The sequence below is a fragment of the Balaenoptera physalus genome (genome assembly GCF_965194825.1).
Source record: "Balaenoptera physalus genome assembly, chromosome: 5".
NCBI lineage: Eukaryota > Metazoa > Chordata > Mammalia > Artiodactyla > Balaenopteridae > Balaenoptera > Balaenoptera physalus.
Window position 1 is genome coordinate 14,547,138 of NC_138884.1, and position 25,563 is coordinate 14,572,700.

Below are 25,563 nucleotides of genomic sequence, written 5' to 3' on the forward strand. Positions count from 1 at the left end.
TAGTTACAGAGGGCAGGGAAGGCCAGGGTGTAGGCATGGGATTTTGAGTCCTTGGAAGCCTCTGCTTCTTCATTTTAGTTAAATGGGACATTGGACAAGTCACTTAGATTATCTGAGATCCACAATTTTTTCACCTCTAAAATAAAAGCACTTTGTTACCTGGAATTCAATGAAATGTTTTAGTTATTTATCAATATTAGTAATGTGAAAATTTTAATTGCTTTTTCTAATCAGAAGGTGTTTTTCTGCTTTGCTCTTTTTTTCCTAAGGAGACTTCACTCCATCTTCCTTTGTTGGGACTTTTCATACGTAAATTACTCTTAAAATTGAGATTGTCTTTAGAAATCATATGGTCAGTCTTGATGACACTTGGGAAATATGGAAGTCAGGTTCTTTTCAGGAATGGTGAGGGTTCATCCTACTAGGAATAGAGAGCTTTGCTTTTGGAAAAGATTATTGTAATTGATCCTGTGGATTTTTGAGAATCTTGAAAACTAAGGCAAAGTTGAGACTTTACATTGTAGATCCATGCAAGAATAGAAGGGCAAAATGATGAAAGAATCTAGTTTTGTAAAAACAATCAGTCTAGCAGTCATGAGTACTGTGTATTGTTAAAGGGTAGAGTTTAAAGAGAGAGAAATCATTTAGGAAGCTCTCATAGTCCAAACTTAATGATGGCAGTACAGATAGAGAAGAACGAGGTATGAGAGATCACAGTAAGAAAGGGCAAGATTTTACAATTAGGTCGTTGTGTAGGAGTGAGATAAAAATGCATGTTAAGAATTTTAGTTTAAGTAATTGAGGGAAAAAAGGTAGTTCTGTACATTAGAATAGGTATGAAATACCCACTGTAAGACGTTGGGCATGCCTTTAAAAATTCAAATGAGAATCAAAGGTCCTGCCCTCAATTTAGCAGTAGACCAAACGCAGCTTAACTTAGCATAGGGGAGGGACATGCTGAATTGCGCATTGGGCCTGTGCGGAGGTCAAGACACTAAAGTTGGATTTAAGATCAGACTGGATATGGACATTGGGAAATTGTCAGTGGGATATGAATATTGACCTTACTTTCTTTATCATCAACTAGTAACTTACTCAGTTAATCCTATTATTTTACCTAATATGAGTTAGGATTTAATTTCCTACCCCTCTCCTTCAGTTACTGTGCCACAGATACACTGTTCCTTGAATATGCCAAACCCATTCAGTCATTCCTTTTTCCCATTTGCTCTTCCATCTGCCTCCAAGACACTTTCTCTTGGTATCTGCTTGTGACTGCTTTGTTCCATTAGGGCCTAGTGAAGTGTTACCCTTTTTTAGAAGCTCTTTTCTTGACCACTCTCTGTGAAGTAGCAACCACCCTCCTCCCCTCTTTTACTGTACTGTATTTTTCTATATCCATTGCATTATATATATGTTTCTCCCTTATTGAATATAAGATCTGTAAGAGCAAAGACCTTGTTCGTCTATCCATCCCCATTGCCAGAACAGTGACTGGTGTATAGTAGGCCCTCAGTAAAGATGTGTTGAAAGAAGGAGTTTTGGGTGATGATTAGGTGGTGTTAGTCCTTTGTACACATTTTAAAAATATTCCTCCTCCTCTTTATGATCTTGAAACAGTGCCGTAGCCGTCAGTCATTCTTTAGCCATGGATACTTGAAACTACTTTTGATATAGGCCAGGCTCCCTTAATCCAACCTTTGGATATGAGGGCATACACTTAACCTGTGGTCACCTCCCCCTGCCTAGGTTTATTTTACTCTCACAATGCCCAGAATTATCAATGGTTATTACTTACACTTTATTTCTCTTTTTTTATTTGACTTTTCTGGGAGCATAGCAGATTTGGAGAGAATAAAGCAATGACAAACGAGTGTGAGAGGAGAGAACCTATTATGTTTTATGCGTAAAGAATAAAAAGTTGAGCTAAGCATGAACCTCAAGGAACACCAAGAAGAAAGGACATGTAAATATATATAGTTAAAATAGCACAATGTGGTAATTCATAATAAGGGAGGATATTAAGCAGTGTAGAACCACAGTCTAATTCACAATAATTAAATTATCCCTTCTTTCTGCAGAGGATCAGGAAAAGTCATAGAGAGATGACTTTGAGTGGACCCTAAGCAATGACTCATTGCTTATTCAGTGAACTAGGGATGGAAATATATGTTGCCTTGGAGTGTGGTATGTAAATGGAATAGGTGAGGTTATCTAGGGAAGAGGAGGTGTAGGGCAGTATAGGTGAAGCTGAAAAGATTTAGAAACAAAAACTGCTGGGTTGGGAAGGGCCTATGTATGCTGTGCCAGGGAGGATGGACTTTATTTGGTACACAGTATAGAGCATTTCAGTATGGGAAAAACACTAATGAAGATGTTGCCATAATTGAAGCCTAAATGTAGGCAAATGACAGTAGGGATGACAAAGGAGGCAGTTTAGGGAAGTTTTATATGATATTTATTTGATGGTATTTGATGATCAGTTAAATGTGGAGGATTTAAAGGTAACTCAGATGTTCCTTGCTTGGACAGCTGAATGATTGGCACTATCAACTGAATTAGGCAGTAGGATTAGGAGGAAGATACCAAAGCATGTTGAATTTGAGTTACCTCTTATATTTCAGTAGCAAGGTCTAGTAGAGGGTTGAACATTGGAGTTTGGAGCTCGGAGAGTGGTCGGAATCTGAGAAATCAACTTCGGAGCCATCCTTGTGGTAGTTACCAAAAAATGTCCTAAGCAAGATGTATAGGAAGAAGCATCAATATTTAATGATGGACAGAGGAAGGGAAACCAATGAAAGATATAAAGGATGACTAGAACAGTCACAGAAAATGGTAATGCCCTGGAAGTTAAAGATAGGAGAGTTTCCAGGGTGGTGTATAGTGAACAGTATCAGATGTTGCAGAGAGGTCAAGTTGGATCTGATCAGAGACCACTTTCCTTGGAAATTAAAGTTCCTGTTGACCTTTAGCAGCTTCAGTAGAAAGCTGAGGAAGTGAAGACTACTCTTCCAAGACGGGAAAGAGAGAAGCAGCTTGACGGGGAAGCAATGTCAAGAAAAGATGTTTGAGGAATGTTGAAAATTGAGCATCCAAGGGGAAGAAGCTAGGGGAGAGGAAAAGGATGAGGGAGGGGAGGTATCTGAAGAAAGGCATCAAGGGGATGGGAGTGCGCACATAGCTGGACTATTTAACTTGGAATAAAGACACGTTTTATCCAGGGGAGAGGGAGTGAAAGAAAAATAGATGGGTTCATAGGTTATTATGAGGTTGGGTTGGAGGAAAGTTTCAGTATATGCTTGAAGAATTTCTTTTCTTGATAAAATATATTCAGTCTTCTAAAGCGGTTGTTCTTTAGATGTGGTTGTCATGTAGAAAGTAACCATTGTTAATAAGTGAGAGAAAAAAATTTTAATTATACCTGTTATCAAAAAAGATTTCCAGAGAGCAGTGCTCTGCCACTTACGGATGGTATGATCTTGATAAAGACGTTATCGTTTTTGGACTTCACTTCCTTTGTCTAGATGTTCTCTGAAGTCCTTGCAAGCAGTAAAACGGATAAGATCCTTTGAATGATGAAGCTGAATATACCAGTTTAGCCTTATGACCTGTAACCATCAGCTATTCCTCAGTCCTCTTTAAGTGTGTGTGGCCAAGATGTGAATCATCATTATATCTTTGGATAGAATTTTGGTTTCTTTACGTCTATTAGTGTTAGTTGAAAAGCAGTAATTGGTAAAAGGGTTAGTGCTCAGTTATTCTAATAGAAAGTACAGTGAGTCTAAATGTCTTAAGTACATTTTAAATGTACATTTTTTGTTTGTGTTTTCCTTCTCTACCTTTTTACTTTCCATGCTTGGCTATTTTTTTCAAAATAAAATGTTATATAAAAAAATTAAATGATTACAACAGTGTGTAATGAAGAGGGACTCTTCTGTAATCCTCATTTAGTGTTGGTATTTATTCTTTTGCATTTTTTTCCTGCCTGTATATATTCTAGCTTTTTTTTTTTTAGATAAAATAGTATTATGTACATACATATTGTAATGCAGCTCACTATTAACTAAAAAGTAGATTTTTTATACTCTCCATGTCAGTTCATATAAAATATGCTGTACTTCAGTTTTTTTTAGTGACCACAGTGTATCTTATTATACACAGATGTATTATAATTCATGTAGTTTCCTGTTTATAGACATCGGTTGTTTTGGTTTATTTCTTCTTCTTTTTTTTGTTAAAAGAATGCTGTAGTAACCATCCTTTTGAATAGATATCTTTGCCTCTGTACAATCTGTGGAAGAATTCTGGGAAATGGAATTGTCAAATTAGAGGGAATATGAGTAATATTTTAGTAATTGCCAAATTACCCTACACAGAAGTTTTACCAATTTGCACCACACTACAGCTTGGTTTTCAGATGTCTGCTTTTTCATACCAGGCTAAAATATTGCAAACATTTTTAATCTTTAAAGGGATAATAAGCAATTAAATTGCATTATTTTTATTCTTTATTTTTAAGGTTAAGTATGTTTTCATAAATGTTATTAGCAATTTGAACTTTTTCTGTGTTCCTTTTTCTCATTTTCTAATGATTTATAAGTTTTTTTATTTTATTCTTTTTTTTTTTTAATTTTTATTTATTTATTTATTTATGGCTGTGTTGGGTCTTCGTTTCTGTGCGAGGGCTTTCTCTAGTTGCGGCAAGCGGGGGCCACTCTTCATCGCGGTGCGTGGGCCTCTCACTATCGCGGCCTCTCCTGTTGCGGAGCACAGGCTCCAGACGCGCAGGCTCAGTAATTGTGGCTCACGGGCCCAGTCGCTCCGCGACATGTGGGATCTTCCCAGACCAGGGCTCGAACCCGTGTCCCCTGCATTGGCAGGCAGATTCTCAGCCACTGCGCCACCAGGGAAGCCCTATTTTATTCTTTTAATTCTATTTGTTTTTTGTGACAGAGAAGTTTTACATTTTTATATGGTCAGTTTGTTCATCTTTTTCAAGGCTTATGGGTTTTAGGTCCTGATCAGACCTGGTAAAAGAAAGCCATTCCCTACCACCACATTATAAATATATTCATCCATATTTTCTCCTATCACATCTGTGTTAATTTTCTTCTTAATTGTAGTAAAATGTAAATACATAAAATATGCAATAACCAGTTTTAAGTGTACAGGTCAAAGAGGGTTAAGTACGTTCACATTGTTGTACACCCAATCTTTGGAACTCTTTTCATCTTGCAAAACTGAAACTCTTGACCCCTTAAACAATTCCTTCTTACCCCCAGCAATCACCCTTATATCTTCTGTCTCTATGTACTTGACTACTCTAGGTACATTATAAAAGTGGAATCATACAGGATTTGTCTTTTGTTACTGCCTTATTTCACTTTCCCTAATGTCTTCAAGATTCATCCACATTGTAACGTGTATCAGAATTTCCTCACTTTTGAAGGCTGAAGAATATTTCATTGTATGTATACCTACATTTTTTTTATTATTCATTTGTGGATGACACTTGGGTTGCTTTCACTTTGGGGCTATTGTGAATAATGCTGCTGTGAAAATGAGTATACAAATATCTCTTCCAGACCCTGCTTTCAGTTCTTTTGAGTATACACCCAGAAATGGAATTGCTAGATCATACAGGAAACCACCATATATTTTCCACAGTAGCTGCACCATTTTACATTCCCACTAACAGTGCACAAGGGGTCCAGTTTCCCTCCACATCCTTGCCAACACTTGTTATTTTCTGTTTTTTTGTTTTGTTTTTTGGGGTGTTTTTTTGTAGCCCAACTAATGGATATGACTTGTTTTTTTTAATTTTTTTAAACCTTAACTTTCATCTGGAGTTTGTTATAAGGGCTAAAGAAAAGGTGATACCGTTTTCTTCTTTGTTCATTATTTATCATTTACTAGTCACTTATCCCAGAACCATTTATTGACGAATCCTTTTTCTTATATTTGAAATGTCATCATTATAGGCAGACCTCAGAGATATTGCGGGTTTAGTTCCAGACCACCGCAAGAAAGTGAGTATCGCAGTAAAGCAAGTCACATGAATTTTTTGGTTTCCCAGTGCATATAAAAGTTATATTTATACTATACTATAGTCTTTTAAGTGTACAGTAGCACTGTCTTAAAAAAAAACAATGTACGTACCTTAATTCAGAAGCACTTCATTGCTAAAAATTTTTAACCGTCATCTGAGCCTTTGGTGAGTTGTAATGTCTTTGCTGGGGGAGGGTCTTGCCTCGATGTTAAGGGCTGCTGACTGCTCAGGGTGGTGGTTGCTGAGGCCTGGGGTGGCCATGGCAGCTTCTTAAAATAGGACCACAGTGACATTTGCTGCATCTGTTGATTCTTTCTTTCACAAATGATTTCTCTATAGAGTGCAGTGCTGTTTGATAACATTTTACCTCCAGCAGAACTTCTTTCAAAATTGGAGTCAGTCCTTCCAAACCCTGTCACTGCTTTATCAACTAAGTTTATGTAGTATTCTCAATCCTTTGTTGTTATGTCAACAGTCTTCACAGCACTTCACCAGGAGTAGATTTCATCTCAAGAAACTCCTTCCTTTGTTCATCCATAAGAAGCAACTTCTCCATTAAAGTTCTATCATGAGATTGCAGCAGTTCAGTCACATCTTCAGGGGCCACTTCTCCTGAATTTCTTTTTCTTTCTTTCTTTCTTTTTTTTGGGGGGCTGCTCTGCATGCAGTATTGGGATATTATTTCCCCGACCAGGGATCAAACCCGAACCCCCTGCAGTAGAAGCTCAGTCTTAACCACTGGACTGCCAGGGACGTCCCAAGGCACCACTTCTAATTCTAGTTCTCTGTTGTTTCTACCACATCTGCAGTTCATTCTTCCACTGAAGTCCTGAAGTCATCCATGAGGGTTGGAATCAACTTCTTCCACCCTCCTGTTACGTTGATATTTTGACCTCTTCTCATGAATCACAACTGTTCTTAATGGCATCTAGAATGGTGACTCCTTTCCAAAAGGTTTTCAATTGACTTTGCCCAGATCCATCAGAGAAATTGCTATTGATGGCAGCTGTAGCCTTAAGGAAAATATTTCTTAATAGGACTTCTAAGTCAAAAGTCCTTGATCCATGGGCTGCAGAATGGATGTTGTGTTAGCAGGCATGAAAACATTAATCTCATTGTACGTCTCTATCAGAGCTCTTAAGTGACCGGCTGCATTGTCAATGAGCAGTCATATTTTGAAAGGAATCTTTTTCTGAGCAGTAGGTCTCAACAGTGGGTTTAATATATTCAGTATTTGGTGTTAAAAACAGATGTGCTGTCATCCAGACTTTGTTCCATTTATAGAGCACAGGCAGAGTAGATTTAGCATAATTCTTAAGGGCCCTAGGATTTTCAGAATGGTAAATTAGCACTGGCTTCAACTTAAAGTCACCGGCTGCATTAGCCCTTAACAGGAGAGTCAACTTGTCCTTTAAGCCAGGCATTGACTTCTCCTCTCTAGCTATGGAAGTCCTAGATGGCATCTTCTTCCATTGGAAGGCTGTCTGGTTTACATTGAAAACCTCTTCTTTAGTGTAGCCACCTTCATTAATTATCTTAGATCTTCTGGATATCTTGCTGCAGCCTCTGCATCAACACTTGCTGCTTCATCATGCACTTTTATGTTACGGAGACAGCTTCTTCAACCTTATGAACCAACCTCTGCTAGCTTCAAACTTTTTTTCTGCAGCTTCCTCACCTCTCTCAGCCTTCATAGGATGGAAGAGTTGAGGCCTTGCTCTGGATTAGGCTTTGGCTTAAGGGAATGCTGTGGCTGGTTTAATCTTTTATCCAGGCCACTAAAACTTTCTCCATAAAAGCAAAAGGCTGTTTGGCTTCTTATTTGTGTGTTCACTGGAGTAGAACTTTTAATTTCTTTCAACAACTTTTCCTTTGCATTCACAACTTGGCTAACTGGTGCAAGAGGCCTAGCTTTTGGCCTGTCTTGGCTTTCGACGTGCCTTCTTACTAACCTTAATCATTTCTAGCTTTTGAAAGAGAGGGATGTGCAACTTTTCCTTTCACTTGAATACTTAGAGGCCATTGGAGGGTTATTAATTGGCCTAATTTACTGTTGTGTCTTAAGGAATAGGGATGCTGGGGACTTCCCTGGTGGTCCAGTGGTTAAGACTCCACTCTCCCAATGCAGGGGACCCGGGTTTGATCCCTGGTCAGGGAACTAGATCCCGCATGCCGCAAGTAAAGACTCCTCATGCTGCAACTAAAGATCCCGCATGCCACAAGGAAGATCCTGCGTGCCACAACCAAGACCCAGCGCAGCCAAATAAATAAATTAAAGAAAACAAAGGACTAGGGAGGCTGGAAGAGAGGGAGAGTGATGAAGGAAGTGGCAGGTTGGTGGAGCAGTTAAAACACACATAACGTTTACCAGTTAAGTTTGCCATCTTATATGGGCGCTGTTTGGGCACCCAAAACAATTACAGTAGTAACATCAAAGATCATTGACCACAGATCACCATAACAAATAGCACAATAATGAAAAAGTCTGAAACATTGCAAGAATTACTACCAAAATGGTGTCAGTAAACTTGCTCAACACAGGGTTGCTACCAACCTTCAGTTTGTAAAACGCACAATATCTGCAAAGTGCAGTAAAAAAATGTATGCCTGTATTGTAGATTTTGGTATGTTTTTGTTGTTTTTTCTTCAATAAAATGTTGAAGAAAGTTTAACCTGAAAGTTTAAAGAAGTGGTTTCTTTGGTTTTTCTTTTGTTTTTTGTTTTTTTAATTTCCAAGTGACTGAAATTTTGCTTCAATGTTCTTACTAACATTTACTTCCAATTTCACTTTTTGTGACAGGAGAATGTGGTCTGTAGTATTTCTTCTTTGATGAATTTACTGAGATTTTCTTTTTGGCCTACTACACAATTTCTGTAAAAGTTCTAAGTGTACTTGAAAAGAGACATAATCTAACTGTAGATTTAATTATATGTCAAATAATAATGTTTTATTATTTATATCATTTTTTTCAAACTGGATCACAAACATGTCATAAAGTCAGTTTCTTGTATCCTGACTAAATGCATATAACTTTTTTTTAATGGAGTAGAATAAGTAGAAAATTATCAAAGTATCACTTACGATAAAGCCTCTGAGACCTTTGTTTCAGTTATATATGTCTGTCTAGCAATCGATGTGTTTAGGGTCATAATCTACAATGGGTCTCTTACAGTGGGTTCCAATCAAAAATGTTTGAAAAACACCTTTCTGTATCAATTATTTTTGTGCTCTCTTCTCTATTAAGAGTTTAGATAAGAGAGTTAAAGCCTCATATTTGTCTCTATTGACTTTGTGCTTTATGTATCCTGCAGTGTTTATGCATTTCATTATTAGAATGCAGTTGTACATATGCCAGTATTGTAGATATAAATTCTGTTATTAAAAAGTACCTTTCAGCTTTAACACTTTGACATTGTCCATTATTAATAGCATGACTTTCTTTCCTTTACATTTTTTCTTTTTATCTTTATCTTTTCTTTTGGCCTAAACCTGAAATGTTTCTTCTTTCTCATTTTATCTTAGAGTAGTGTATTAGAAACTACCCTTCAATCTTGTATTCAGTGTATACTTTGTCTTTTTCGAGAGCTTTCATCAGAGGTAGTTTGACTTATCTGAGATGCTAAAGGTCTTTCCCTATCTATTATGGCATTCAAATTAATACAGTCAAGATTTTATAATCTATTATTTTGGTAATTAACCTTTCAAAGAGGCAAATATATGATGTGCTTTACTAGGTATTCAAAGGAACTGCCTTGAAAGTCAGTTGCCATGTTAGAGAATTGAACCATGTAGAGCAGTATACAATTAGAATATCAAAAATGGCACACTTACGTAAGTCTGCAGGACAGATATAAAGGTTTTTTGTGTTTTTTTTTTTTTTTTTTTTTTGAGAACTAGGTGTCTTTCTTTCTTTCTTTGGTTGCACTGGGTCTCTTAGTTGCAGCTTGCAGTCTCCTTAGTTGTGTTTCGCCAGTTCCTTAGTTGCAGCAGGCAGGCTCCTTAGTTGCGGCTTGTGGGCTCCTTAGTTGTGGAATGTACTCCTAGTTGTGGCATGCACGTGGGATCTAGTTCCTTGAGCAGGGATCGAACCCGGGCCCCCTGCATTGGGAGCGCAGAGTCTTAACCACTATGCCACCAGGGACGTCCCAGATATAAAGGTTTAAGTGTTTTCATTCTGCTTTGGGAAATCACCTTTATTTATGGATGACCTTTCATAATCTCCCAGTAGTGATTTTTTTGTTTGTTTTTTGAGTGGTTCTTGATCTTGAACTGCTTCGAAAGGTAGAATCAGTGGCAGGTTTAAATCCTCGTTTTGTTTCATGGTAGACTTAGATATGAGAATGGGTAAAAGTATACTGGAAAAGTTTGGGATATAAAATTGTCTTCTCATGCATACCACTAATGGGGAATTTCATTTGGAATTACCCCCTGGAACCTTGGAATCTTCTTGCATATGGTAATGATGTAGGTTCCCATTGCCTTTGGTAGAGAAAATGTCATCTTCTGTCTCTAAAACATAGGATTTTTTATTGTTTTTATTTGAAAGGATAGCTGTTTTCCCTCATGTTCCTTTAGCGTTTTGTTTATTCCTGTCGCATGGCACAAATTACGACTCACAACATTGCTACTTATGTACATGGCTACTTGGCTCCTACTATTAGTTTCTTTAGGGCAAGTGGAACTGTGACCGGCCTATTTTTTCCTTCAATACCCCCCACGTCCTGGCACAGTGCCTTCAATACAGAAGGCGTTCAGCAAAGTCAGAATTATGTAGTAGCCCATGTCTTTATAATTGTTTCTACTGGTCACCATTCTTTCCTTCATGTCTGTATTTTTCTTTTTTGCTTCCTTGCTGTCTCATTTGTGGTGCTGCTTAAAAGTGCTTGTTTGCTTTGGGTCAGAAAGCATCATTGCATCAGAAATATCTTTTTGACCATTGGCTATTAGATATTTTTGCTGCTGTTTACTTCCAAAAATAGTCCAAACAAACAAATCTAAGCATTTCAGCACTATTCTAATTCCAGATTATTGACTATATTGGAAAATTGATATTTTATATAAATAAGCTCTTACTGTTTCCCTTTAGTCCTCAAAGTGTGGTCTGTGAACCTTTGAGGTCCCTAAGACCCAAAAGGGTGTCCATAAGGTCAAAACTGTATCATAATAATATTAAGACATCACTTGCCTTTTTCACTATGTTGGTATTTGCACTGATGGTGCAAAAGCAATGGTAGGTAAAACTGCTAGTGCCCTAGCATGAATCAAGGCCAAGATTCCAAACTGTTCTAAACTGTCATTGTATCCTTAAAATTTTTAAATACCAGTTTCACTTAAGAATGTTCTTGATGAAGCAGTAGTTTTTAGTAAGATGAATATATAATCAAGTTCAAGAAACTCTAGTTCTCCTAGTACTCATTAATAGAATTTTTAGACACCCCCCCCATGCAGTAATACATTTAAATGGCCAGTTTGAAAAGCTTTTTTTTTTTTTTGGCTGCATTGGGTCTTCGTTGCTGTGCGTGGGCTTTCTCTAGTTGCGGCGAGTGGGATCTACTCTTCACTGCAGTGCATGGGCTTCTTATCGCAGTGGCCTCTCTAGTTGCGGAGCACAGGCTCTAGGGCGCATGGGCTTTAGTAGTTGCAGCACACGGGCTCAGTAGTTGAGGCATGCAGGCTCAGTAGTTGCGGCACGCAGGCTCTAGGGTGCCTGGGCTTCAGTAGTTGTGGCTCGTGGGCTCTAGAGTGCAGGCTCAGTAGTTGTGGCGCACAGGTTTAGTTGTTCTGCGACATGTAGTATCTTCCCGGACCAGGGATCAAACCCGTGTCCCCTGCATTGGCAGGTGGATTCTTAACCACTGTGCCACCAGGGAAGTCCCTGAGTAAAGAAGCTTTTTAAAGAAAAGTGGACAATCCAAATCGTTTTGCGAAAGCCCTTTTCAAGTATAAGAAAGCAGGACACTTTTGTTAAACTGTTAAAATGATATGCATTAAGTTTAGGTCAAATTTTTGATACAGTAAAGATCTAAATTCTTAGTTTTATGCGTGATTTGTCACATATCAGGAATACTATGTAAAAGCAGTGTCCCTAGTACCTTTATACTTATTTTACAGGAATTGGACTGTAATTTTATTACTTTACATAATTATCAGAACTTGTAAATGTCTTCATACATATGACAGTTAACATAGCTGTGATTTGTTCCAGAGCAGAGTTTTTCACCCAAGGCACACTCAACATTTATAAAATTGTTCTTTTGGAACAATTTTGGAATTTGCTTTTTGGTAATGTTTCTAGGACTTCATTGCAGGAAGTAAAGTATTTTTTAGTTCACTCCAGGTGATTGGTTATATAGGCCTTGGTTAATGTTATTTACAAATATGACTCAGGAGCCTTATGATAATGATGGCTATCATTTCATGACAGTTAATGGGGGGCGAGGCCAAGAGTTTTAGGGGGGGACTTGAGCATCCCCCAGTTTTGGTGTGGGGGGCAGGGAAGTCCTGGAACCAGTCCCCCCAAACCTCACCGATACTGAGAGGTGACGGTATTCACTAAACCAAGACACTGACTACTTTTACTTTAGTATGAATTTCTTAAATCTGATCTCTCCTCAAGTGTATAACGGAGAATAAGTTTAGAACTCAGCCCTTTGGAGAGAGGAGACCTCAATAGAATACTATACTCATTTGTTTTGCATAGACGGGTGATGCCAACTTCATTAGTTTGTGAGGGCTGCCATACCACAAAGTACCACAGACTGGGTGGCTTAACCAGCAGGCGTTGATTTTCTCCCATATCTGGAAGTTAGAAGTCCAAGATGAAAGTGTTGGCTGGCTCAGTTCCTCGTAAGGCCTTTCTCCTTGGGCTGCAGGTGGCCGCCTTCTCGCTGTGTGCTCACATCACCTTTCCTCCATGCACACACATCCTTGGTGTCTCTTAGAAGGACATCAGTCCTTTTGGATTAGGTCACTAACCTAACTGCCTCATTTTAAGTTAGTCACCTCTACGAAGGATCTATCTCCAAATACATTACATTCTGAGGTACTGGGGGTTGGAACGTCAACATAGGAATTTTGGAGGGGACATAATTTTGTCCATAACACCAACATTTGTGTAAGAGCTAATGTTTGTTGAATACTGGCTGTGTGCCAATTACTGAACTAAGTGCTTAATACATATCTTCTGATTTTATGTGCACATTAGCCCTGTGATTATTAGCATCTCTATTTTACATCTGAGGGTGTAGAGACTTAGAGAGATTAAGTAACTTAGCTGAGAGATGGGATTGAAATTCAAGTTGTTTGGGCTCTAGTGTCCGTGTTCTCTTAGGCAAGAACTGGGTACTAGGAAGCAAAAGCACAGAGAGAAAAGGGTTAAAATATAAAATGCAAACCTGTTTTGCAGTGTCCATTAAGTTCTTGCTAGTAAGTAACCTGTGAATTGGAAAATCATTTAATGCCAGCCCTGGTTGACTGTTAATTTTTTCTTTAAAACTTGGGAGGAATTTTTGGTTTTAGGATGGAAACAGTGAATGAAGCTAAAGATTTTTAGCACATGATTTGTAATTATCAAAAACAAATTTGCTTTATTTTCAAGTTACTCAAAATTCCTTTCTGCTTTTTCTCTTTTGCAGAAGATTCTAGTGTTCCAGAAATCCCAGAAAATGAAAGAAAAGCAAGTATATCGTATTTCAAGAATCAAAGAGGAATTCAATATATTGATTTGTCTTCAGATAGTGAAGATGTTGTTTCCCCAGATTGCTCCAGTACAGTTCAAGAGAAAAAATTCAGCAAAGACACAGTGATTATAGTGTAAGCAACTTAATAGATTCATTATATTTGCATGTATAAGACTTTTTTTGAGAAAAAGTTACTTAAACTGAAAATTTTTGATGACTTCTCCCCTTTTTTGCCTTTTCCTGACTGCAACTTCATCATTTTTCCCTAACTTAAGAGATGTAGAGAGATGTGCGTGGGTGTGGGTGTGGGTGGGTGTGTGTGTGTGTGTGTGTGTGTGAGTGAGAGAGAGAGAGAGAGACTGGATAACTGATTTTTTTTTTTTTCTGGCTGGGCCATGCGCTGTGGGATCTTAGTTCCCCAACCAGGGAGTGAACCCAGGCCACAGCAGTAAAAGCACCAAGTCCTAAGTACTGAACCACCAGGGAACTCCCATGGTTCTGATTTTCAATAACAAGTTCAGTGAGAGCAAATATTTAAGTTTTTCATTCTCCATAGATAGAGAAATTATTTTCACAAGTACCTTCAGTCACCTGTAACTGCTTTCTGATTTGTTCTTGAATCCTAGAGTCAAATCATTTTAACATTTTTGGGACACATTCATTGAGCTAGCACGGAGCTTTGTATGTTAGATAGAAAAACAGTAAATAAATTAAAAATGCAGTATGTCAAATAATACATATGATGGGCAAACGGAAGGGAAATACAGGGTTTGGGGCCGGGGTAAGGGCATGGTTTCTAAAGTGCATGGTCGGAAAAGGCTTCATCTTCTTAAGACGTGAAGGAGCTAAGAAAGGGAGCCATGTGGATATGGTGGGAGGGGCATTGGGAGTAGCCTGTTTAATGACCCTGAAGCAGTACTTTGCCTGTTGTTTTTGAGGAAAGTGGGCGGGGGTGGGGGGGAGAGTGTTGGCTAATGATGCGAAGTGAGGGACCTAAGGTCAGAAGGTGAGGAGTGGGATAGGGAAAGAGCTTTCCCATGTTAAGCCCATAGGCTCTTCGGCTTTTATTCTGAACGAGATGGGAAGCTAAAGGAACATATTGAGCAGAGGAGTAAAATGATCTGATCTATATGTTTAAAAGTTTTTAAGGCTGTAGGGGAGTCGTAGTAGAAGCATGAATACTGTTGCAATAACCAAGGCAAAAGATGGTGGAAGCTTAAACCATGCTAGTCGCTGTGGAGTGAATAATAAGTGGTTAGATTCTGAGTATACTCTGAAGGTAGAGCAGAGAGGATTTACTGATGGATTTCAAATGGCATGGGACAGAAGGGAGTCAGGGCTGACCCTAAGATACTTGACCTGAGCAACTGGAAGGATGGAGTCGGCACTAACTGGGTGAGGAGTGCCGCCTTGGGTGCGGTGGGGGAGCGCCTCTTGAGGGGAAGATCAGCAGCTCAGTCTCGGACGTGCTGGGATTGAGGAGATGCTTAGGCCTCTGAAGTGCGCCTGTCAGGTAGGCAGTTGCATTTGGGACACTCGGGTTCTGGAGAGAGGTCAAGCTTCCACATCTGAATTTACCAGTTGTCAGGATACTTGATATTAAGAGGTACGTGATTAGATGAAATCAGTAAGAGACCACTAGTATAGCTGGAAAACAGAAGATCTCTTAACTGAAGGACTTAGGCCAGGCGAAGTCTGGATTTTAGGAACAGGAGATGAGAAGAAACTTATAGAAGGCTCTAGGAAGGAACAGTCATTGAGGTAAGAAAAATGTCAGAAGGTTGTGTGATCAGAAGCTAAGTGAAGAAAGTGTGGCAGAGGTGCAAGAGGTTAACACCGTGCACTCCCAAGATGAGGATTTCCTCTGAAAATGAGCTGCTTTGTGTATATAAGCCCTGATGAACCTGCCTTTATCCTGAACGTCACTCTGAAATAAAAAATAGTGATGATCCTGTGTGGTAAATCCTGAGGAAAATTGATATATTAGCACTCCAAATTTTACTTTTTATTTTGAAAAAAATTTAAACTTACAGAAAAGTTGCAAGAATAATCACTTTCCACATCCTTTTAAAAAGATTAAGATTCACCCATTGTTAACATTTCCCCACGTTTGCTTGTCACCTTCTTCATAAAATAATAATTAGAATTATTACTGAAACCTTTGCCTCTAATAACTTCACATTTATCTCCTAAGAACAAGGTCATTCTCTTACATAACAAGAGTAGCATTTCTTTTTTTTTTTTTTAATTTTATTTTTATTTATTTATTTTTGGCCACACCTCGTGGCTTGCAGGATCTCAGTTCCCCGACCAGGGATCAAAGCTGGGCCCCATGTGTGAAAGCTCTGAGTCCTAACCACTGGACCGCCAGGGAATTCCCTCCAAAAGTAGCATTTCAAATTCACAAATACTGATTAACGTTGGTACAGTAATATCATCTAATATATAGTCCATATATAAATTTTACCAGTTATCCCAGTAATGTTCTTTATAGTAGTGTTACTCAGAGTACTAGTTTATCAGTAAGGAATGTGCCCTAGAATGTAAATCAATGTACTCATTCCTTCACCAAGAAAGTCTTGTAATGAAAAGAAAAAAAAAACTGAACTAAGCAATGTGCTCAGTAATGTAGTTGTTTTTCCTTCTGTTTTAAGTTCCTTATCTTGTCGTGGACGGATAACAGACAGTTTGATTTCGAGGACTAGCCGTCAGCCCATGGATCGTATTTTGAGTAAAGTTTTTTCCAGCGTCATACATTGGGTTTCGTTTTTCATGTGTCTTTAGTCTCGTTTAATCTGGAAGTTTCAGCCTTTTTGATTCTCATGATAATTGGCCTTTGAAGGTAACAGGCCAGGTTTTTTAGGATGTCTCTCAATTTCTGCACCCCTGTTGTTTCTTCATGATTAAATTTAGGTTAAGTGATAGGAGTGACATAAATGATTTTGTGTCCTCCTCAGTGTGTTATGTTAGGAGGCACACTGATAACCAGTTTGTCTCATTATTGGTGAAGGGAACTTAACCACTCAGAAGCCTGCCAGGTTTCTCCTATAAAGTTAACCATTTTCCCGTTTTTAATGATTAAGTAATCTCTGATGAGATACTTTAAGACTGGGTAAGGACCCTCTTCCTTAGCAGACTTCCCTTCAATAGTTGTAGCATCTATTGATGGTTCTTGCCTGAATCCGTTACTACACTGGTAGTTGTGAAATGTGGTATTCTAACTAACAGTCTAGAATGTATACTTTCATTATTTGCTATTCTACTATAGATAGTTTTCCCTTTTCTCCTTATTTATTCATATATTTATTTAGCACAGTAAATACAAAAATGGAATTATAGGTGCTTTTTTGCTTAACATTATAATCTATTACTATAATTACTCATTTTGATGCTGAAATTGCTCAGTTTTGGCAGGGCCCCTTTACATAGACCCTGGTTTTGACAGGTTCCTATCATTTTTTGAGCTTTCCCTTCTGGCGCAAGATGTTGCAGACTAGTGTTTTCTCTACTCCAAGCCTGAAATTAGAATTAGCCATTTCTCCAAGTAGCACTGGTTCCTTTTTAAAGGAATGGTATTTGGAAATGTGTGGACTAGGTGTGTCCTTTCTTTGCTATTGGGTGAAGCAGGGGATTATGTCATTGCCCTTTTAGCAAGAATGGGCTCTAGGATATAAGAGAACGAGAGAATGTTGTTTGTTTGTTGGTTTGTTTTTTAAATCATGAGTTTATAATAATATATTTCATTCTAATCTACTACTACAAGGCTCCTCCTTGCCTCTTCTCTATATTTCTTTCTCTGACAGTGAGAACTCTGCTTCCACCAATATCATTATATTTGCTGATTTGTTCAATCACTCAATGTACATAAAATAGTTTCAGAATTGCTGTAATCATGCTACTTGACCATTAAGCTCACTAAGAGTTTAAGATTTGTTTATAAGTTTTATTTTGTCTTTAGATGAGGGTGTATGGTTAAAGTACTTGGCTTATTTATTTAAATTTTTCTTTGTTATTCACTTGAAATGTAGTTCAGTTCATTAATTTCTGTGTGTATTCCTTTTAGGGTTTTTCCCTTGTCCCTTTTTAAAAAATTTTTACTTTCAAATATTTAAAATATTAACACAGTTCCAAAAATTAAAACTCCATGTGCATTGTGCTTAGAGAAGTATTAACTTTCTGTCCCTTCTCCTTCTGACCCCTTCCTCCTCCTACCTCAGAACTAACCAGTTTGTTTAGTTTCTAGTCATACTTTGTTTTCCTTTCGTGTATCTTTTCTTCTTGTTTCCTACACAGAAGACAGCACTGTATCTTGTGTTGGGTATGTATAGATATATATGTCCATTTATTCTCTGTTTTATTAACTTAGCAGTATATATATCCTGGAAATCATGTCAGCTCATAAAAATCCGTCTTCTTTTTCACAACTCCATAGTACTGCACTGTGTGCACGTTCCATCGTTACAATCAGTACCCATGCATGGGCCTTTTTGGTTATCAGGATTTCTTAACCTTGACACTGTTGACGTTCTGGACCAGGTAGTTCTTTGTTGTGAGGGGCTGTCCTGTACGTTGTAGGGTGTTTAGCAGAACCCCTGACCTCCACCGGCTAGATGCCAGTAGCACCTCTCTAGTCAAGACAATCAAAAATGTCTCTAGACCTTGCCAGATGTCCTCTGGGGGCAAAATTGCCCCCCTTTTGAGAACCACTGATGTAGATGATAGAAACTCTGGCAATTGATGCAATCTCGCAGGAAGCAGTAATAGACACGAAGGAGCTGAAGACGGAATCCTAGGTAATACTGGCAGTTCAAGGAGGTGAAAAAGGAAGAAAGCCTTCTACAGAGATTAAGGACAGGCTCAGAGGTCAAGGGAAAATCAGAAGTAATGATGCTGCAGAACCGCTGGGGTGAGGGTTAGGGTAGGGCCGCCTTTGCAAAGAGTAACAGTGGTGGGAGCACAGAGGAGAAGACAACCAGTGAAAGGTTCCGGGGGTTCTGGTTTGTGTTTTTAAATCACGTTTGACATTTTAGAGGGTATTATTGCCCTTAGGACAGTTTCACCAAAGTGGTGGGGCAGAAGATACAAACCAGTAAGTTGGGAACAATATAGGAAACGCTGAAATAGAAAATCAGCCTTATAAAATTTGTGAAGGAGAGGAGAGTCTGCTTATTTCACTGCTGTGTCCACAGTGCCTAGAACCCTTGGCACACTAAACGAAGTGCAGTCTTGAATGCATTGCAGGCTTGGGAGAAAGAGCTTAAGGAGAGAAAAGATTCAGGAGAGAAGATGGTGGCCAGTTAAGCAGGGCCCTGTAGGAAGTAGAAAGGGCTAGAATGAATCCCTTAGCACTAAGCAGGGACTTCAACAGAAGGGAATAACTTGATCTGAGACTGGATAAAAGAACACAAAGTGGTCATTCTTGTTCTTGTAGATTTTTTTCTTTTATCTTTAAAGCTTCAGTCATATAAGAAAATAAAATAATAGCTAATGAACACTTATATATACCACCTACCTTTAACAATTTTTAATGTTTTCCCTTATTTCATTATTTCATTAATTATTATTATTAGCTGAAGTATTTTAAAGTAAATTAAGGATACCCCAACATTTCTTCCCTTACTACTTGCTGTACATCCCACTTCCAAAAAACAAGTACTGTTATCAGTGAACAGAGCTCTACATCATCTAATTCCCAGTTTATATTCAGATTTCATGTGTTTTGTAGCTAGTTTTTCAAACCAGAATCCAAATAAGGTACATTTGGATGTCATGACTCTTAACTATCTTTTGATCTTAAAATAGTCCACTCCCCTCCTCTCCTCTTTTTTAAGGATTTTAACTTATTGAAGAGATCAAGTCTTTTAGACGAAATAGACTTTTCTGATTGTTTCTTCATGATGGTATTGAATTTATTCCTCTGTTATTTGTATTTCCTGTAAATTGGGCATTAAGTCCAAGGCATCATAAGATTCATTGTCAACATGAAGACTTACTACATCAAGGGCACCTCAGTTTGTCCCGTGGAATGGTGATGAATCTGATCGCTAGGTTAGGGTTGTGATGGTCAGAAGAGCCAGGACCTTTGAAGTGGTTTATCCAGTACAGGAATGGAAGAGGGTTCAAACCGGAAAGCTTTCATGTTCTCAGCGAGCTAAGACGCAGAATCAGTTAGGGAGCGTGAGTGTAGTGAGGCAGAGTGCAAACTTAGAGATGAGTGCATAAGGAATGAAAAGGCTGGGTGTAATGGAAAGGGAGGTACATGTAATTGTCTTCAAATACTGAAGGCCAGACAGAGTGTTAAAAGAAGAGATTTATTTTACCTTGTTACTTTAGAACGGTTTTTCAGAGCAAGGTTCAAGAAGTCAGCCTAGAATCTTGTTAAAATACATATTCCTCATCCTTCACAATCTGTTTTTATATGTTTTCAGGGGATTCTTAGGCATAACCGGTGCCCTAACAGGTACAGTTGAACTAACATGAATAAAGTATAGAGAAGTTACTAAAATACAGGTCCTGGATATGTGTCTAAGAGAGCTGTCCAAAAATAAAATTAGCTGCATAGCAAAGTCTGCATTCTCTGGCACTAGGAATATACTTAACTATATTTCTTTCTTTGATTTTTGTAACTTCTGCCCATTTGTTATACTTCTGCTTTTTGATCTTCAGAATGCTTACTGTGGTAGAAAATCACAATTTCAAAATGAGATTTTTTTTGTTTGTTTGGAAATACACGAGTGAAATTTGACTCACAATGTCTTTTATATAGGATAAACATATGAAGTGAAATGTAATGAGATTAAGTTAGTTGTTGTTGCACGAAGCCTTATATAAAATAAATGCTCCCCGTCTGTGGAAGAAGTGTTTTGTTCCTGGTAGACAGTCTGATATTGAATGGGGCCATTCCTATTTTAACACTTAGATTCTGATCACCTAGCTAGGATATGAAAATTCTTTTATCTTTGTACTAGTGTATGCTTCAGAATTTCTCAGGAGCAACATGACAACACTCATCTTTTATTCAGGGTACAGGTGAAAAAGTAGGAAAGAGAAAGTGGGCGTGCAATGGATGAGTATGGATCTTAACAAAATAAGTGCAGGTTTTTGCTGTTCTTTTCTATCGCAGCCCAGATAATTTGAGATATGTTCAAAGTATGCTGACTTTGGGAATGTAGATTTATATGCACAACTGTACTGAAATGAAAAAAGTCGTTTCAATCTTTGACAGGTATAGATTGCATTTATTATTGAAAAGAACTGCAAATATACTGTATTTTATATATACACATATATACAATTATAATGAAATAACTTTAGTAATACATTAAAACACTGTTTTTTTCCCTCTGAAAATATTTTTAGTTCTGAGCCATCTGAAGATGAAGCGTCCCAAGGCCTTCCTGCCATGGCAGGTAGAAATAATAATGATATTTCAGAATTGGAAGACCTTTCGGAATTGGAAGACCTTAAAGATGCTAAACTTCAGACCTTGAAGGAACTTTTTCCGCAGAGAAGTGACAGTGATTTACTTAAGGTTATATACCCCTTTATAGTAATTGGTTATTATAGTTGTATTGATGATTAAAATGTCTCCTATATCCAGTGCTGTATTTAGTGGATAGTCATTTTTCTAAAGATATCTTATGTTTGAAGATAATTGTTAACTTTAATAATTAATAAAGGCAAATGCCAGAGATTTACTTGTTGAGTCTTATAGTAGGTGAGGTTTATTCACCTATAAATAGTATAATCTGGGCTTCTCTGTATCTCACATAGGTTGTGAAGTTTTTTGTGTTTGAATGGTTCTGAAATGGGGACAACCTTCCTCCTGCCACCTCTCACTAGAAACTCAGAAATGTCAGGAGGCTTTTTTTCTTTTTTTCCCCGGAAATAACAAGGAGTTGTTGCTGTTCACATTTAGTGCATGTGACCAGGGATGCTTAACACTCTACAATACTGAGGCCAGTCCTGCATAACAGAAGAATTGCCTGCCAGTAGCACCCTTGCCGAGAAATATTGATTGAACTGTAGAAACAAAATAAGTGGCTGTAGTTGGACTGTTATAGGTATCTATGTCTTATTATAAAAGGACATAAAAACTCACCATTCCATTAAGTTTTAGATAGAGAATAAACCTCTGAAGGTTAGTAAATAGTTTATCCCTAGCTCTGCCACTTGGTAATTGAATGATCTTCGGGGAATCATTTAATTATAGGTGCACAGTTTTTTCGCCTTTGTATTGATCATCACCACCACCCACCCACCCCCGACAATTCCCCTTCCCCAAGCTGAGGCGTAGGAGGTGCCGTATCTGTGTGGGCTTGGCAGGTAACTCTGAAGTGGTGGACACTGGCACATACCCTTTCTAAGAGGGGTAGCTGCTCCTTGGCTTCAGTAAGATACGACCATGTGAAATCAGTGACAGCCTGTTTTTATCAGATAGTTCAGATTTTCAAATAAAGTGAAAGGGCTGGATTTTTATTTGGTGTTGATCATCAATTTAACAGCTTTATTGAGATAACAGTTTACATGCCGTAAAGATCACCTATTTAAAGTGTATAATTTATTGGGGTTTAGTATATTTACAAAGTTGTGCAACCATCACCATAATGTAATTTTAGAACATTTTAATCATTCCAGAAAGAATCCTACCCATTAGCAGTCACTCTCCATTTCCCTCCCCCAGTCCTAGACAACCACTGATTTCTGTCTTTATAGATTTGCCTATTCTGGACATTTCATATAAGTGGGAACATAGAATGTGTGATCTTTTATGACTGACTTCTTGCACTTAGTGTAAGGTTTTGAGGTTCTTTCCTGTTGTATCGGTACTTCATTCCTTTTTATGGTAACTAAAGAAAGACAAAACCAAAAATACCATTCAGGTCAAACAAAGCATGTCTGAACCAAAAATGGTCCTAGGCCTGCTAGTTTGAACTCCTTAAGTGTAGATTATATTATTCCTTTGTTCTCTGGTATATTTAATATGAATCTTTTTTTTCCCAGATCATTTTGATACCTTCTTACTGTTAGCTAAATGAAACTTTAATGGTATCTTGGGTCTACATTTTCCCCTTCTAGTAGCATAATTTGCCTCCCAATGGGGTTTTTTCCTAGAAAAAGAAGGAACGGATGTAGCCACTAGTAGCAACACTTAAAAGTGTTGGAAAGAACTTTCAGCAGAATAAACATGATGGAGTAGTAAAATATTCAACATAAAGAAACAAATCTCAGTTTAAAAATACTTTAGCTTGATTGCCAGTTTTTCAGGTAGTTCAAGGGGATTTATTTCCTATAGAAACATTTATCTCTAATTTTATAATTACAGTGGAAAAATAGGATTGATATCAATAAATGAACTTTGTATGTATATTTCAGTAGTATCTGAAATTTTGGGAATTTAGCCTATCACTTGCTCAAAACAGCACTCTCTTGAAATAATCTGGATTTCAAGTGATCTCCCATCATTTCAAAAGAGTTAAAGGTGACATAGGTTACTCTACAAAGGCTTTTAGACCCACATAAAATAATTCAAGAAGTTATAAAATATAAATTTAGTCCTAGGCTTGATAAGAATATGCTTTGACTGTTTTGAAAATGAGGAAGGGCTTACAGGATATCTGAGGATCCAAGATGAGGAAAACTAGTATAGAAAAGAGCATTATCAATTTGTTTTGAGGCTATTTAATTTAATACAAAAATAGCTTATTTTAAAAAGTGAGATCTTTTTAAAACAAGTAGCTCATTGGAAATACAGGAAACTATAGCAAGAGAAAAATATGGGATATTTAGTTTTTTCTGAAATCCAAAATGTTACAGAACAGTATAAAAAAATAGTATTTTGAAACTGTTAATTATGTAAGCCATATATTAATATGTTCTTGAACAAATTCAAGCAATTTAATTTAGAGCAATTTAGAAATAGAGCAAATTTCAAGAGTCCTTTATCCCACTCAAGAAGTATTAGATTTAAAAAAAATTATGCCAGAATTGTGGTTTATTTTAAATGTCTGTCAGTGTCTCTCTCTCTCTCTCCCTCCTTCCCTCCCTCTTCTCCCTCTCTTTCCCTCTCCTTCCCTTCCTTTCTCGCCCTCTCTCTTTCCCTCTCCTTCCCTTTCTCTCTCTCCCTCCCTCTCTGTCTCTCTGTCTCTCTCTCTGTCTCTCAGACACACACACACACACACACACAGTGCCTGGACTCACTCATAGGTAGGAAGTTTTTGAGACTTTAGTGCACAGCCTTGCAATTAAAATAACAAAACCTTGAATACACTGTACATAGACTATGTTTTATTTTTTGCTTTAAAGTGGTGTTAAGTAAATCTAATACATTTTAAGGTACGCTTAGGTAAGACTTTTTAGATAAACCAGATTTTCTGAAAATTTATCATAGGATTTAATGAACTTAAGCTAATATGTATGTATATTTCTCCACTTTGTGTATATTTAATATATTCGTTCTTCAATATTTGGTAACTTTGTGAAATAATTCTTAAAGTATTATTTTTAAAACATTAATCTTTTCTCATTTTGTTAGTTAATTGAATCAACCAGCACTATGGATGGAGCAATTGCTGCTGCCTTGCTGATGTTTGGTGATGCAGGTATGCCTGACTTAGTTTCGCCCCATGCTGACTTAACTAGTTACATAATAAATATCTTCTCATTTTAACATTACTCTTTAATTTACCAAGCTCCTTCATGAATTCTTATAGGAACCTTAGGAGGTATTAACAGCTTCAGGGTTTTTAGGTGAAAATTGTGAAGATTAAGAAGGTTTAAAAAAAAAAAAAAAAAAAAAAGGTTAAGGGAATTACCTGAGGTCATACAGCTACTTGGGAACTGAATTTTCTAGGTTGATTTTTTTTCCCCAAAAAAGGGAAGGGGGCAGTTTTTTCATTGGTAATTTTGCTTGTTCTCTACAGATCAAATCTCATATCAGTGAAGTTTTGCGAGGTAGGTGTTCTTTCTTAAGTGTCCTTTCAATTGCATTATAGTTTTATTTACATAAATCTGAGTCAAGAACATAATGTCTTAAGGAACGTCCTAGCTGGTAATCAGCATTCCTACATTTAGTAAATATTTACTCTGTAATCCAGGCTTAGAATACAAAAATAAATACATTTAAAGGAGCTTGCATTATTAAAAACACCTCCAGTTTTTTTTTAGTAAATGCTATCTAGATTTTTTATTTTTTGTACATACCAAACAAGTAAAAATAACCTATAATCTCACTACCAAATAAAGTATTTAAGGAATGAAAGCAAACCTACACACTATTATACAACACACACACACATTAGATTACAAAATATGATTATAGTATTGGTTTGCATTTTGAGAAAAATCATTTGATGATTTACCATGGATAACTTGTCAGTGCAATCAGATTTATCTAATGAAAAAATGCCTCCATAACATTCCTCTGTAACTACCCATAAGATTAGTTTATTAACTGTTTCTGTTAATTAGCATTTATGGTTAAATTATTTCATTAACTATAGTACAAAAGTAAATAGCCTTGTAAGTAAATCTTTATGTTATTATTTCTGTAGGCTAAACTTCAAACTAGGATGCTGAATCAAAGGGTATGCACATTTTAAAATTGAACATGCACTTCAGTGTTGATTTTAAAAGTTCTGCCAATTTATGCATCCATCGACAGTGTGAATGGGCGCCCGTTTTCCTAAGTGGGTAGTTATACAAAAATAGAAAACACCAAAATGTGTTCTCATGGGCCCATCATCTTTCTTCAACAATTATCTACCTCATATTTACCCCCCTAAATGGATTGTATTGGAGTGGATCCAAAGATGATGATATTTTATCCACACGAT

General features: G+C 37.4%; 1 protein-coding gene across 3 annotated transcripts in view; it reads left to right on the forward strand.

Moving 5' to 3' along the window:
• The window catches only part of SMARCAD1 (SNF2 related chromatin remodeling ATPase with DExD box 1), a gene marked incomplete at its 5' end in the record, with an annotated part of 69,328 nt that overhangs the window by 1,501 nt on the left and 42,264 nt on the right, over positions 1-25,563 (forward strand). For all 3 annotated transcript variants that reach the window (XM_082461670.1, XM_082461671.1, XM_082461672.1), the window contains 3 exons: positions 13,685-13,862; positions 21,089-21,260; positions 24,264-24,330. In XM_082461670.1, coding sequence (XP_082317796.1) covers positions 13,685-13,862; positions 21,089-21,260; positions 24,264-24,330 — 417 coding nt within the window. The remainder of the gene's footprint in view (positions 1-13,684; positions 13,863-21,088; positions 21,261-24,263; positions 24,331-25,563) is intronic.